Source organism: Hibiscus syriacus, unplaced genomic scaffold (genome assembly GCF_006381635.1).
Source record: "Hibiscus syriacus cultivar Baekdansim isolate YM2019G1 unplaced genomic scaffold, ASM638163v2 tig00110515_pilon, whole genome shotgun sequence".
Lineage (NCBI taxonomy): Eukaryota > Viridiplantae > Streptophyta > Magnoliopsida > Malvales > Malvaceae > Hibiscus > Hibiscus syriacus.
In genome coordinates this window covers 2,344,660-2,359,927 of record NW_024062769.1, presented here as the reverse complement: position 1 = coordinate 2,359,927, position 15,268 = coordinate 2,344,660, and the positions used below count along the sequence as shown (strand labels likewise).

The following is a 15,268-nucleotide window of genomic DNA, read 5'->3' as shown; positions in this document are numbered from 1 at the left end:
TTTTCAGGACAAATCACGTGGAAGGTCACTTCAAAAAGGGATATCCCTAGATAAGATCATTCCCAAAAGGTACCTGTTGGTAAATCATATTCCAAAGAAATACCTAAAGGGAAATCTTACGAATCTAATGGAAAGCACAATCTTTCAAAGGATGTTTTCTTTTAGCAAAAAGACGTGATGCTATGCAAGGACAGAATGAACTAGATTTGAGGACAAATCACCCTAAAGAAGGGGGGATGATACAAGCACGTTTTCAACTACAAATGGAGTATTCCTGAACATCTTTATAACATTCACTTTATACTAGCCTTATAATATATACTATTAATACATACATGCTAAGGATATTAGTTATGAAGTTAAAGAATAACTTAGAATACATCTTGCACATTGTTATTTAATATGTTAGCATGTTAGGATAGCTTTAAAACATATTAAGTATTATTATTTATACATCAAGGCAGCATACTTATAATGCATTTCGTTAGTTCATATGCATTCATATTAACTCTTAAGCCTCATGCATAATCTTACACATATATGAGGATGATATAATTAGCTCATGGCCTTCAAACTTAGCAGATTACCATAATCAAACATGGCAGCAAGGTATTTAGCTCGTCTTTGCTCAATATCATGGACTTACCTGTTTCCTTACACATGTAGGTACATGGAGCATGATGCACGTTGAGGCTTTGTGAATGATTTGGATTCATTGCAGCTCACAAACTTACAAAGTACAAGGCAGCTCATGGAACACTAAGGGAAGCTCGATTCATTGGAGGAGCTTAAGGCAGCTAAACTTAGCTAGTTGGACTATTTTTAGCCGAGTTACCAAAAGTGATGTCAAAGGTAGCTGAATGTAGCTGAACATAATGTTGAGGAGCACAAGGACTTAGCTAGGAAGCTTGGTTCACAATAGCCCATGTTTGCTAGCTAGCTCCACAACTCAAGCTAGCTTGAAGGAGACACATGCACGCCCAAGAGAGAGAGAGAATGACCACCATCATTCCATGCACAGGCGCACCACAAGCTTCCTAGAACACCCATGTGCCTTGCATATGATAGCCCCCATGTGCCTTGCATATGGATCATTTAGGCACCAAGATGGAGAGTCTCGCCCTATTCGGCCAAGCCATGTGTTTTTGCATGTGATCAGCCCCCATATGCCTTGCATATGGTTCATTTAGGTGCCAAGATGAATGGCCATCTATCCATTCGGCCAAACACCATTACTCTCTCCACTTTGGCACCAACTTGAAAGGTTTCAAGTGCTATTCGGCCATGAGACACCTCTACACTTCAACCGAACCAGCACCTATTTATTCAGGTTATTTATGAATTAAATTATGTCATTTTAGGAAGGCACAAGGCTAACCGAATCTCCTTGTAATTATTCGGCCATGTCTCTCCATTTCCTATAAATAGAAATCATTCATTATTTGTAATCAGACCTTTTGTTTAATTAAGTGAGATATTCTCTTCTTAAGTCCTGGTGACTTTTATCGACTTTCAAGTAATTTATAATTGTGGCGTCAACCCCTTTCTTTTAATCTTGATACTTCTGGTTCCTAGTTCTTTATAACTAGTGGGTCAAAGTACTTCATACACCCCCTTAAAGAAGCAATATAAAGGTCTGGGTCTTTGCTCTATATATTGGTTCTTCTTTGAGTCTTATTTAAGATACTATCCTCACAACCATCCCTTTGTTTTATAAACCATAACCATAGCCATATCAACCATCTTATGCTTCCATCTCTCAATTAAACAGCCCACCTAATCACCCATACGTTTACCACCCTTAACCATTATGTTTTGAGCCATTCACTTTGCAGGTTGTTTTGCTTCCTTCCTTGACCCACATCAATTGTTAAGGCATCAGAAGAGCCTTACATCACGTAGTTTATGAAGAAAAAGAATTCTTATAATTCAAGTGATGCATATAGAAGATAATAACGGATAAATTAATGAATAACTCCCTTAGAATCAGCTTTGAATAATATCCATGGTGTGATCAAGTCATGGAGAAAGTTGGAGATAGTTTGGATCGTATCGTCCTCCCCTTCTTTTAGGCAATTTGTCCTCAAATCAAAGTAGTTTCTCATTGAATACCTTCATGAGTAGGAAGGATTAATCTTTATGTTCTCCTTGAGAATACTCCCCATGAAATGTTCAACCTCATTGTGTCATCTCATTTTTGTTGCTTTGATTTAAAATTTCTCTGTAAAGACTTACGTCTCTTGGAGTCCTCCTTGATGCCCTTTGGAAACATCATATCCTTCATTGATGTAGAATGCCTTTTGAACAATCTTTTTTCTTGAAATAACACATTCTTTGGAGAAGGTATATAACTTTTCTTCTTCTTCCTTTGAATCATCATGATAGTTGGTGAAGAGTCTTATCCTTTGAAATCCTTTAAGTAGGTAGATCACGTCAATCCTTGATATTATTTCAAACATCACGTGCTTTTGTAAAGGCACTAGTTTCTTGAACGTCTCCTTGGTGTTGCTAGTAACCAACATGTCCTTTGGTGTAGGGATGCGTCTTTTGAACTTTATATTGATTCAAAATATCATATTCATTGGTGAAGGGACTTTTCCATTGAACTAATACTTTACCTAAACATTGTCTTTTGGAAAAGGTACTTATCCCTTCAATTCTCTTTAGTGATGTGGAAACATCATGTGCTTTTGCCTTTGTATCTTTCTGAATGATCACTTTGATTCAATGGAAACAATCATTAAGAGCTAGGCATGGTAGAAAATTTGAATTATATTCTTTGTTTCATCATCTTACGGTGCAACTCTTTCTCAAACTTATGCCTTCATTTCTTACAACCACAATCAGATTAGTAGAAAAGATATATAGTTCAACCTAGTATTCCTTGGATGGATGGTTAAGTCAAGGTTGTACTTTTGATTGTTTCGATCTAAGAAAGCAACAAGGATCCTACGCAACAAGAAAGCTCAAAATGGTTAAATGGGAGTAATGAAATGGAAAGATAAATATGAAAGCTAAATATATATAAGTTGGTGATATGTTTAAAGGAAATGATGAAGTATGGTGATGTATAGATGAAGGTGGAGATGAATATGAAAGGTAGTATCTCAAAGATGACTCAAAGAAGAACCAATGTTAAAGAATAAAACCCATACTTTATATTGCTTCTTTAAGGGTGATGAACAAGGACTTTGACCCCTATCTATAAGAGATAGGAACCAGAGTATCAAGGTGAATATAGGGGTGATGCCACAAGCATAAGCTTGATAAGTCGATAAAGTTCACTTAAGAACTAAGAGAGAAACTCTCACAAATATTTGATTCAACAAAGTGCATTGCCCTTACAAATGAAATGGAAAGCTATTTAGGCTTAAAAGATGTATAGGATGCACATACAAGATTTAATGATTGAACATTCATGGATGAATGTTCATCCTTAAGAAGATACAATGTACGTCCCCTATACAAGTTCATGGACTAATAAAATAAATGAATGTTCATCCATTTAAGTGAATACATCTTCATAGCCGAATTTATCCTCTCTTGATTAACATGTTGGTTCATTTCCTTGCATGAATTTGAGGAATGTTTCATTGTATGTTCGGCCCCCTTTGGAATGCATGCACCAAGTGTGAACGTGACTCATAGGCTCCCTTCATGCACTTGGATTTGGTGAATGAGTTTGAAAATAATGCATCCATCTCCATTGAATGTGAACAAGTCCTTTAGCCTCTTTGTATGATTTTAAACGCAATAAATGGATTCATGAACGTGGAAATGCATCAGGTGTGAACATGGCTCTTTATTTGGTGTAAATCCCGTACTTTTTTCCATCCTGCACTGTCTTAATTAATCTGGACATATCTTGAGCTCCCAATATCGGATTGAAGTGCGTTGGAAAGCTAAGAGATAGGGGATTAAATATTAAGAGACTTCATCACCCAAAGATTCTTGGAACATGTTCAAAAATGTAGATCAATCTGACTGACGTGAACTGTCCAACCAACTCTTCAATTTCCTTTAGTCTTCTTAGCATCCAATGAACCTAGAAAAAAGTACTTGAGCTCCCAATACGGATTGAAGTGCGTTGGAAAGCTAAGAGATAGGGGATTAAATATTAAGAGACTTCATCACCCAAATTCTGGAACATGTTCAAAATGTAGATCATCTACTGACGTGAACTGTCCAACCAACTCTTCAATTTCCTTTAGTCTTCTTAGCATCCAATGAACCTAGAAAAAAGTATGTAAACAAATAATTAGATAGGAATTTATCTATTATAATTATGAATGCATGTTTCCACCTATGTTAATAATGCAAATGAGCTAACTATGAATGCATATGCATTGAATGAGTTATATAAAAATGTGAATTATAAGTCATGCTGAATATCATATATTATAATATAAATGACAGCATATAATATTCAAGAAAAATTAAGAATAAGATAGACATATTCACGTGACATGTAAGCATAAATGAGTAAATAAATAATAAAAACAAGGTAAGACTCCCTTAGAATTAACAAGGCAGAATGTCCATGAAGGGATCATGTGTTGAAGAAGTTTGGTCCTTGCATGATCACATCAAAAAATCAATTCCAAAGAGTAGAGAAACAAACCCATTAATGCTTATGAATGGAAGTGACGCTTGTTATTGATGGACAATTGTATTGGTTCATCCTTTGAAACTTCTTATCAAAACATAGTTGTTTTTTTTAAAAGATTATGATTGGCAACATGATTGGATCATCCCTTGAAGTCTTTTCATTGTCCTACATCAAAGAAAAATCAAGAATATGAGAAAAGATTCGTTAGATAAAATCAGTTGTTCATCCTCTTTTTTCTCCAAATTCATTATTTCTAATTCTCTCACTTGCAACCCCAACATTTTATTCAACTTCAAAATGATTTTCTTCATTTGAATTTTCCTCCAAACATTTTCTTCAATTTCATCATCATTAAGTTTCTCATTGCCTTAATACTCATTTTCAAATGAGTTTGATCTTCATTCACTCAGTTAGGAGATAATGGAGTCAATGTGACTTTTCTTTCATTGTGGATGAATGGGTACCAATTGTGAATCCATCATGGATAGCCCATTTGTCAAATTGCCATTGCCTCCCCAATAGTAAATGACTAGTACTCATAGGCACCACATCATATAGAATATGTCTTTGTACCTTCCGATTGAGATGGCACAAGTACTTGTTCAATGACCTTCAACTCTTCCTTGTCTTTCAACCATTGCAATTCATATGGGCTGGAATGTTTAATCATTGAAGCCCGAATTTGTGCACCATGTATGTGCTTGCAATGTTTGTATAACTTCCTCCGTCAGTAGCTACAAGACACACTTTACCATTTACATGGCAACGAGTGTGAAATGTGTTTGTTCTTTGATGTTCATCCACCAATGTTTGGAAATATGGAAACTCAGTAGACCTTGTTAGTATAAAATAAAAAAATTAAAACCTTACCAGCACGCTTACAAAGCCTCACTTGGTCACTCCAAAGAAATTCAGATTTCACTCCATTTACTCTCGGTTTGCACTCGGGGATATGTTTCTTGTATTTTTTAGATCCCTCTTCTGTTATCACCCTCTATGTTGCATTTTCATCTCAATTCTCTATTGTTAGGTCCTTTAGAGAACTAACTCAAGATTGAGTAAGTTTTCTTTTTTTGTGCGTCGGCAAGAGGAAATGGTTATATAGAAATGGATACGGTAAAGTATGATAGAATAGGTAAGAATGAAAGAAAAAAATGATGTTTGAATATAAAGAGAAAGATGAAGATAACTTACAACCCAAGTTACAACACTTACTATCTTCCATCACAAGAAACAACATGGATACCTCCTTCAACTTTGATGTTGGAAGATTGTAATGTACTTCCTTTTGAATGTAATTGCAACTTTTTCTTTTTTTGGAACTTTGATTTGACTTCTTTATTTCTTTTGCTTTTCTTTTTGTACTCCTTATTTGATGTAGGCATTCTTTTCTTTTCTTTTTGTCTTTCTTCATTCTTTTTCTTTTTGTTGCAACACTTTGTATGTCAATCCAACTAAGCTCTGAATACCGCTTGATATAAGGCTATCCAAGCTTCTTCAATGATGGAGAAGATGGAAGCCTTATTGTTTCCTGATCTAGGAGAGACACCAAATGCTACACTTGAATTATAAGTAATCTACACAAATTATAAAAAGAAATGATTAAATGGAATAAGAAATAATTGAAAGAAATGATCACATAGAATCTCGTCTTTGTACCTTCCTATTGAGAATGGCATAAGTACTTGTTCAGTGACCTTCAACTCTTCCTCGTCGTTCAACCATTGAAATTCATATGGGCTGGAATGTTTAATCATTGAAAGCCCCAATTTATGCACCATGTATGTGCTTGCAATGTTTATACAACTTCCTCTGTCAATAGCTACAAGACACACTTTACCATTTACATGGCAACGAGTGTGAAATGTGTTTGTTCTTTGATGTTCATCCACCAATGTTTGGAAATATGGAAAATCAGTAGACCTTGTTAGTATAAAATAAAAAAAATTAAAACCTTACCAGCACGCTTACAAAGCCTCACTTGGCCACTCCAAAGAAAATTCAGATTTCACTCCATTTACTCTCGTGTTTGCACTCGGGGATATGTTTCTTGTATTATTTAGATCCCTCTTCTGTTATCACCCTCTATGTTGCATTTTTCATCTCAATTCTCTCTTGTTAGGTCCTTTAGAGAATTAACTCAAGATTGAGTAAGTTTTCTTTGTTTGTGCATCGGTAAGAGGAAATGGTTAATATAGAAATGGATAGGGTAAAATAGGATATAATATGTAAGAATGAAAGAAAAATGATGTTTGGAATATAAAGAGAAAGTTGAAGATACCTTACAACCCAAGTTACAACACTTACTATATTCCATCACAAGAAAAAACATGGATACCTCTTTCAACTTTGATGTTGGCAGATTGTAATGTACTTCATTTTGAATGTAATTGCAATTTTTTCTTCAACTTTTCCTTTGTTGGAACTTTGATTTGACTTATTTCTTTCTTTTGCTTTTCTTTTTGTACTCCTTATTTGATATAGGAGTTCTTTTCTTTTGTTTTTATCTTTTTTCATTCTTTTCTTTTTGTTGCAGTACTTATATGTCAATCCAACTAAGCTCTGAATACCACTTGATATAAGGCTATCCAAGCTTCTTCAATGATGGAGAAGATGGAAACCTTGTTGTTTCCTGATTTAGGAGATACACCAAATGCCACACTTGAATTACAAGTAATCTGCACAAATTATAGAAATAAATGATTAAATGGAATAAGAAACAATTGAAAGAAATGAATTGATAAAGAAATAAAGGAATAGAGATGTTATCAAAGTATGTTGCGGAAACGGTGTTGAAATATCCTTCAAATGGAAGATGATTCGACCCTCAATGATGATAATATGTTTGCCTTGATGATGAATGAAGGATGTTCTATGGTGATGAAATGGTGATGGAAATGTGTAGGTGCAGTTGTGAAAATGATGGAAGATGGAAAGGATGAAGATAGTATCTTAAATAAGTTAAAGAAAAAGAAAAACTATAGAAAACTTAACCCTGTTCTTTATAAACTTAAATAAGGGATGGTAGGATTGGACTTGAACCCTCTAATTATGTAAACTAGGAACTGAAAGTATCAAAGGAAAGGATGGATTCCACAAACCTAGAAAAGTTTGCTTAATCGATAAAGTTCTTAAAGAACTTGCAAGAGGGAATTCTCACAAAGATTTTTATATCCAAAAGGTTGTTTACAAATGAAATGCAATAGCCTAGTTATAGTTTTTAAAGGGTTTAGGCTGAATAAACACATGATGGTTCAGCTAAGGCTGAAACCCCTTTGAAAATACATGATTTTAATGATGATGCATGCTCTTGGCCGAATGGTAAGGTGTTGGTTCGGCCCTAAGGTTGTTTTGAATGCATTTGGAAGTTATTTGGCGCCAAAAATGAAGAGGAATTAGTCTTTGTCTGAATAGAACGCCTCCATTGGTGTTTTGGCGGTTATATGATGTCACATGAAGTGCATATACTTAGATGATGCAGATGGTAGCCTACTTGAATGCACATGGGTCTTCTTGCAATGTTTTAGTGAGGTTGCAATCATTGGATGATGTCTTGATGTCCTTGGGCAGCCTAGAGATGAACTAACTTCAAGGTAAGCTAGGTGAGTGTCTTGGTAGCTAATTAGGTGAGCTATAGCTTGATGAACTCAAGCTAGTTAGCTTTAGTCTTCTCAGCTCCTCAGCTACTCTGCCAGTTAGCTTTGGTCTTCTCAGCTCCTCAGCTACTCTCCCAGCTACCTTTAGTCCACTTTTCAGTAATTTGGTCCAAAGCTCTCCTCTAGCTAAGTTTAGCTACATGCTACCTCCTCTAGCTAAGTTGAAGCACCTTAAGTGATGAAATGAGCTGTCATAACGTTCATGAGCTTGTGTGAGCTGCTATGCTTGTCCTTTTAGCTAACCAAGCTACTCTAATATTCCTTGCTTTGTGTTTCACCTATAGGAATCAACAAACAAATAAAGTAAGCAATGTGTGAGCTCATTTAAGGTAAAATGCATGCTGTCATAAGTGTTTGAGTGATAGAGCTATGAATGATTGTCTAGAAGCTAAGATACATGTATAAGCTATATAGAAGGTATAGGACGTTCATGACCTTTAAGGAAATATATGAGCTAGAAAATAGATGAATTCATGCAAATGAGCTAAAGAAACATGGTTTTAAAGCTAGTGAGCTAATCTAAACATAACATGAGCTAGAATAACATGATATGAGTTAATGAATGAATGAATACATGGTGCCATGATATGTAAATGATATGCAAACATAATAAATGAATCTAAGTAAATATGTGGAAACATATATTATGCATGAAATCATAGTATGCAAGTGAATGATAACATATGATTATTTAAGCATAGTTTTAGGAGCAAAAGTATGCTTATAACATCAAGTGATGCGTATAGAATATAATAAAGGATAAAATAAGGAAGAACTCCCTTAGAATCAGCTTTGAATAACATCAATGGTGTGATTAAGTAATGAGGAAAGTTGGAGCTAGTTTGGATCGTATCATGATCAGCAAGCATGTAACAAGTTTGTGGACTCTCTAGGTACACCAAACATCAAGGGACTCACAATTCGGTCAAAGCACATGTTACTTCACTTTGGCTCTAACTTGAATAGGCTCAAGCATCATTCGGCCAAGAATTATGCATCTCTCTTCCACCCAAACAATGACACCTTCATGCATGTAATTAATTAAATTATGACTTTTCAAAGGGATACAAGGATGATCGAAACCTCTTGTAAGAATTCGGCCATGCCCTTTAAAATCTTATAAATAGGTTAATTCATTTTCTTTATAGATACACCTTTCATATAATTTATCAAGTGAGGTTTCTCTGCTCACGTTGATCTATCTTAATTGTCTTGAATTTAAGAATAACTTATCTAGATAAAAGGCTATCTCTCGATGCTTTACAATGCCAAGACATGTTTTACCAAAATCCAAGGCTATCTCTCGATACTCTTACAGTGCTAAGGTAAAATATTTAAACTATGAACAAAACAGTCATAAGCGAAACATAATTCATCATTCATAAACATAAAAATATTATTCAAGCAAAACAAAGTTTAACACCAAGTAAAGCATTCATGGTTCTATCAAAGATCATCCAAGATTTAACGTTTAATACAATCCTAAATAGATAAAGAGTTAAAAATAAAAGAAGAACAATCCCAAAACCAGGAGCTCTGTCGCGACAATCTTGATCAGCACCGCATTTACCTTGGTGATCACCCTCTCTCGAGGTCTGATCACCGCTCTGCTATTATCTGGCTATGGAGGACACCAAGGAAGGTTGGTGGGTAGACGGTGGAAAAGCACTGCAGTTGTTTGCTCACACCTTAGGTAAAGCTCTTCTCTCTTCTTCCTTGCCTCCTTTATTTGGCGGCTACGACTGGTATTTATAAGGAAAGACCTCCTAGGTTTTTGTCTACTTTTGGAGTTTCATTAACTAGCAGTTATTAATTTCCTGGACTTAAAAAGGAATGGCGACTGGAGACTGTCAGAATAATTGACTCTAGCTTGCATATGATGTAGGTCATCCAGCTGGCATGTGATATAGGCGGTTTAGCCACACCTGCTTCAGACTTCCTCAAATAAATCTAGCCTTGGTGTGATAAATTTGCTCCTCAGGTTCTCATGTGTTCCGTTGGCCTCTTTAATTTTACATTGCCTGGACAAATACAACCCAAACATCCCTTTCTCTTCAGTAACATCAGTCAAACCAAATAAAACTTGCCTAAGCAAAACTTATACACCACAATCTAATATAATCTATATGCAACTAAAAATGCATTGGATACTTTGTCTAGACTAGCAATAACTTAAGTGAAAAGACTAGGAATTAAGTCTTTTTACGGAGTTATAACACCCCCAAACTTAAGCTATTGCTTGTCCTCAAGCAATGGATACTAGCTAGAAGAGAATTAAAATTGTCAAGGCAAACCAGTATTAAGAAAATCATTTGGTTTGAGATTTCATCCCTCAGCAAAATTTGTTTAGCCTCAACATGTTCGACGGTCATATAAGTCAAGTCCCTTCACTAGTCAGGATCCCTTTCTATTGTGTGCGTGATTGTAACCAGTCTATGCATAGAGGTAATTTGAAAACTTAAAGTAGTACTCCTGGTTTATAAGGTAACAAATTAATCATCAGGCTTAGTTATACTTCTAGTTATTATCAACTTTTATTCTCTTTATTCATTTTTTTCAAGTGAGTCAGCTCATCACAACTACCGTTCCACACTCTAGGTGAAAGGGAGCATACCTTCCACCCCTAAGCTAGTCGGGCAGAGTCATCCTATGACTACTTTTATTCACTCATTAGCCTTGGCTACTCTTAATTTGTTTTGGAGTTTTTCTTGTTCATGCCTTTGCACAGAGGAGTGTCCCTTTGTATTTTCGAGTTTTCATGTTTTTAAACACTAGAGAGTTTCCACTTTACCCTTAGAATATTTTTGCACTCTCGGAAAACAGAAAGTTCTTTCCTAAAAATTTTACAGAATATAGAGTAAAAAAAGCCTACAATCATGTTTATAAATTTCAAGGAATCAAGCATGAGGTTGGTTCTCTTCTTTAGACAGTCTTAACAATAGTTCTGGCCTAGGCAATAAAATTATGCATTCATCATTGGGCATCTCTAATTCATTCCTAATAAAAATCTCAACCTGTTTATGTCATGACAACCAAAATTCTCAAATAATTAACATCAATTGCTTTATATCAAAGTATAGCAGACTATGGTACAATACCACCCCTAAACTTGAGGGATGCATTATCCTCAATGCATGAAAACTAAACTACATGATTCTAAATGCATATACGACAATGAAAAAACTAAAGTACAAACTCACTGTGGTGGGGTGGCTTGACTAGACTCCCTCGTTCGGTGTCGTTTGGGAGGAGAGAGACTCTTGGATCCAGAGTCTACTACTGATGGTTGAGAAAGAGACGGCTGAAGTATACGGTATGCGGTTCTCTTGTAACTCTTCTTGCTCGATGAGGCTTGTGCTGGAGTGGATTGCTCGGCCATAGGAGTTGGTTGTGCTGGGATTGGTGCTGGACTAGTAGCTGCTGTTGGGACTGGCGGTGTTGGATGGACAGGGGACTGAGTAGGATCATGATCAGGTTGCGGCGGAGCTGGTAAGATCTTCATCGGAGAAGAAGTGGGGTGAAGTATCATCACTACTTTCGAGGTTGAAAAGGAGAAGAATGAGGAATTCTTCTGTGTCGCCTTGGCTTTCCTCTAGTACAGGTGGTACTTGAGTTGCTAGTGGTGGCACATCAACGGGTACTTCTGGGGAACCTCTAGAGGTGAATGCGATGTCGAGGCATCGAATGTGCTCTATCCCACATTGTATTTGAGGATGACAGCGAGAAAGTTCAGTAGTAAGATGTTTAAGTTCAGGAGTAACTCCTTGAAGAGGGTGTTGATTTGCATATCCATAGCCTTGACATACTTGAAGTAAATTTCCATGTGGTCCTCCAGACGATCGATCTTTTCACATGTTTCTTGAGTGTGTGTGACCACAACAACCATTCTAGCCACGGTAATCGATTTTGCTCCTTGCTCAAAACTTTCCTTTGGGTCGTCGTCATTGAAACTCATCAACTCAGGGACCTTTTTCTTTGTGATACCCTCTTTTGGTTTAATATAATCTTCAAAGTGATCCTCAGAAACCTTATTCTTCTTGCATAATGTATTTATCAAGTTGGGAAACAGAAGGTTACCCAGTTCCTCTTGGTATAGTCATGGATCTGCTAAAAAAATGAGTTCTCCAAAGTCAATCTTCCTCCTGTAAATGATCGAGTGTAAGAGCATCAATCTCTTCACGAGGATAGTTGTGTTATGAGACGTTGACATCAAATTGCCTTTGAGAAAGTGGTTCCACAGTTTCACGTGCGGTTTCAATGTTGAACGATCAACTCATTTCCTAGTTGGGGCACTCCCTTCGAACTTGGCCCACCTGAAGCAAAGATCCTACAGTACACCACTATATTTTTCTTGATCGGCCTCTGCCACAAATCTCTTATGTTACTCTTCAACTTTCCCTAGCTTAAAATATCGATTGAGTGCGAAGGGGGAAAATTGTATGAGCTTTCCTCGAACATAAACTGTATGGCTAGACGAGTCCTCGAGATGGGCATAGAATTCCCGTACCATCGCCAGTGCTACAGCTTTAGGATTGCGAGCAAATTTCTCCAAGTTGTGCTTCTTTATCACTCCATCACCTCTAGTCCAAACGGCTCCTCTTATTTGGTTGAAAAAATGAATCCATCTTCCAAATATACTTTGCTGAATTTTGTGGTGGCGATGAGGAGGTATTGTTGAGAGAACAAAAATATTTTCTTGTTTGTAGAGAGAGAGGGAAACACGATGAAAAAGAAGAGGTTGGGTAGTTTTTCTTGGGAAAGTGATGGGTGGTTTCGAAGTAATTCAGTCATTTCATGGTGGGGAAAAGATTTCTCATTAAATGAGAATTATTTGATTGGACGTAAAGGGGGAGAGAAGGTTTCTTTCCCTTTTTATTCTACCTCCAAAACCGTGTACCCTAGGTCTTTTTCTTCATGCATGCTTCAACTCCCCATGCTGCTACGTGTTTGTTGCTTGCCTATAATAAAAAAGAAGAAAATAATAAAATAAAAGGGATTAAAATAGAAAATAACTTAACTTATTTATGTACAGAATTCAAATTTTCGTTGCCTAGGCAACGAATATTTGCTCAATTAAGTAAAGCAAATTCTTGGCATCATGAACCAATGATGTCAGTTTGTCGCGCATGATTGGGGCTCATTTGTACTCCTTGAGTCTCTGCCGTTCATCTTGAAGATGGAACTGTCGTTTTGGTTTTGAATTTCAACTCCTCCATTGTCATAGACTTGGTGAACGATAAACGGTCCTAACCATCTTGATTTCAGCTTGCCTGGGAATAACATAAGGCGTGAATTGTAGAGCAGTACTTGTTGTCCAGGATAAAATTGTATCGGCAATATTTTTCTATCATGCCATCGTTTTGTTTTCTCCTTGTAAAGGTGGGCATTATCGTATGCATGTGCTCTAAATTCATCCATCTTGTCCAGCTCTAAGAGACTTCTTTCTCCAGCAAGCTGAGCATCCATGTTTATCTTTTTAATGGCCCAATATGCTTTATGTTCAAGTTCAACCAGTAGATGACATTCCTTTCTGTAAACCAACTTGATCGGGGATATTCCGAGTGGTGTCTTGAATGTTGTGCGATAAACCCATATTGCTTCATCTAGCTTCGGCGACCAATCTTTTCGATTCAGGTTGACCACTTTTTCAAGGATCTGCTTAATATCCCGGTTAGACACTTCAACTTGTCCATTCCTTTGAGGGTGATACGCCATAGCAATCCTATGTCATACTCCATATCGTTTCAGTATCTTAGCAATCAATTTGTTGTCAAAATGTGTGCCTTCGTTGCTAATTATAGCCCGTGGTGATCCAAAGCAGGTGAATATGTTTTTGTACTAAAACTTTAGCACCGTCTTGGAATCGTTTTTAGGTGTTGCGATGGCTTCCACCCATTTTGATACATAATCCACTGCCAGTAGAATATACAAATCTCCGAATGATGATGGGAAATTTCCCATGAAACATATTCCCCATACGTCAAAAAGTTTGATTTCTATAATATTTTTCCACGGCATCTCGTGTCGTTTCGAGATGTTTCCTGTTCGTTGACATCTATCACATGACTTGTATAATTCATGCGCATCTTTGAAAAGGGTTGACCAATAAAATCCAGACTGAAGCACTTTTGTTGTTGTTCTCATTCCACTAAAATGCCCTCCATATAGTGATACATTCATCACAAGGCTCACATCAAAGGAAGAAGTAATAACTCTTCCAAATGATCCACTCGTCCAAGCTTTGGAAAAGAAGATCAGAACAGCAGCAGACTTACGACGACTTTTTGAATGGGATATTAATCTTATTTGGTCAACATGTCTTCTGGAGATAAAACCTTCTGTCCCTTATCTTTCCAAAGGTTCATGAATCGCATCAATCTGATATCGGGAACTCAATATATAGTCATTTTACTGAAGACGGTGCATGCAGAAAATCTTATGCGAGATTAATACGGGATTTTGTAAATATTACGAATTTTCAATATTTTTATTGATTATTTGTAATATAACTTAATATCGGATGATGCATTATCTTTAAGGATTATATTTATTATTTTATTAGGAATTAAGGTTGGGTTAAAATATTATCTTTAGTTATTATTATTTTATTAGGAATTAAGTTGAGACATATTTAGTTTATTATTATTTTATTCATTAGTTATCTAAGGCCTTTAGAACTCAGCCCCTATATAAAGGAGGTTTCATTCAACTTTGTAATTCAAGATTTCTTTGATAAAATAATACAAAGAGAGTTCTTTTTTGCAAGTGCTGATTGCCTTGTGCCTTCGAAGCTTCTTCTCCTGGAGTTCTTTCAAGTTCTTGTGAGGGAGATTAATCTTCACACTCCAATTTGCCTTTTCATCGCGACTAGGAGGGTTGGTTAGAGTCATTTATCGTGTTTGCCTTTTCATTGCGACTAGGAGGGCTCGATAGGACACTTATCCATCTATTTTTCCACAAATCCATCCGCACCATCAATCATCTTTACCGTTCACCTTCATAA

The 15,268-nt window shown here is 36.3% G+C and overlaps 1 protein-coding gene across 1 annotated transcript; it reads right to left on the bottom strand.

Moving 5' to 3' along the window:
* Nucleotides 1-11,461: 11,461 nt before the first annotated feature.
* On the bottom strand, nt 11,462-11,794 carry LOC120130157 (vegetative cell wall protein gp1-like). The gene has a single exon (XM_039147471.1). It carries the CDS (start codon nt 11,792-11,794, stop codon nt 11,462-11,464), a length of 333 nt encoding a protein of 110 aa, XP_039003402.1.
* Nucleotides 11,795-15,268: the final 3,474 nt, after the last annotated feature.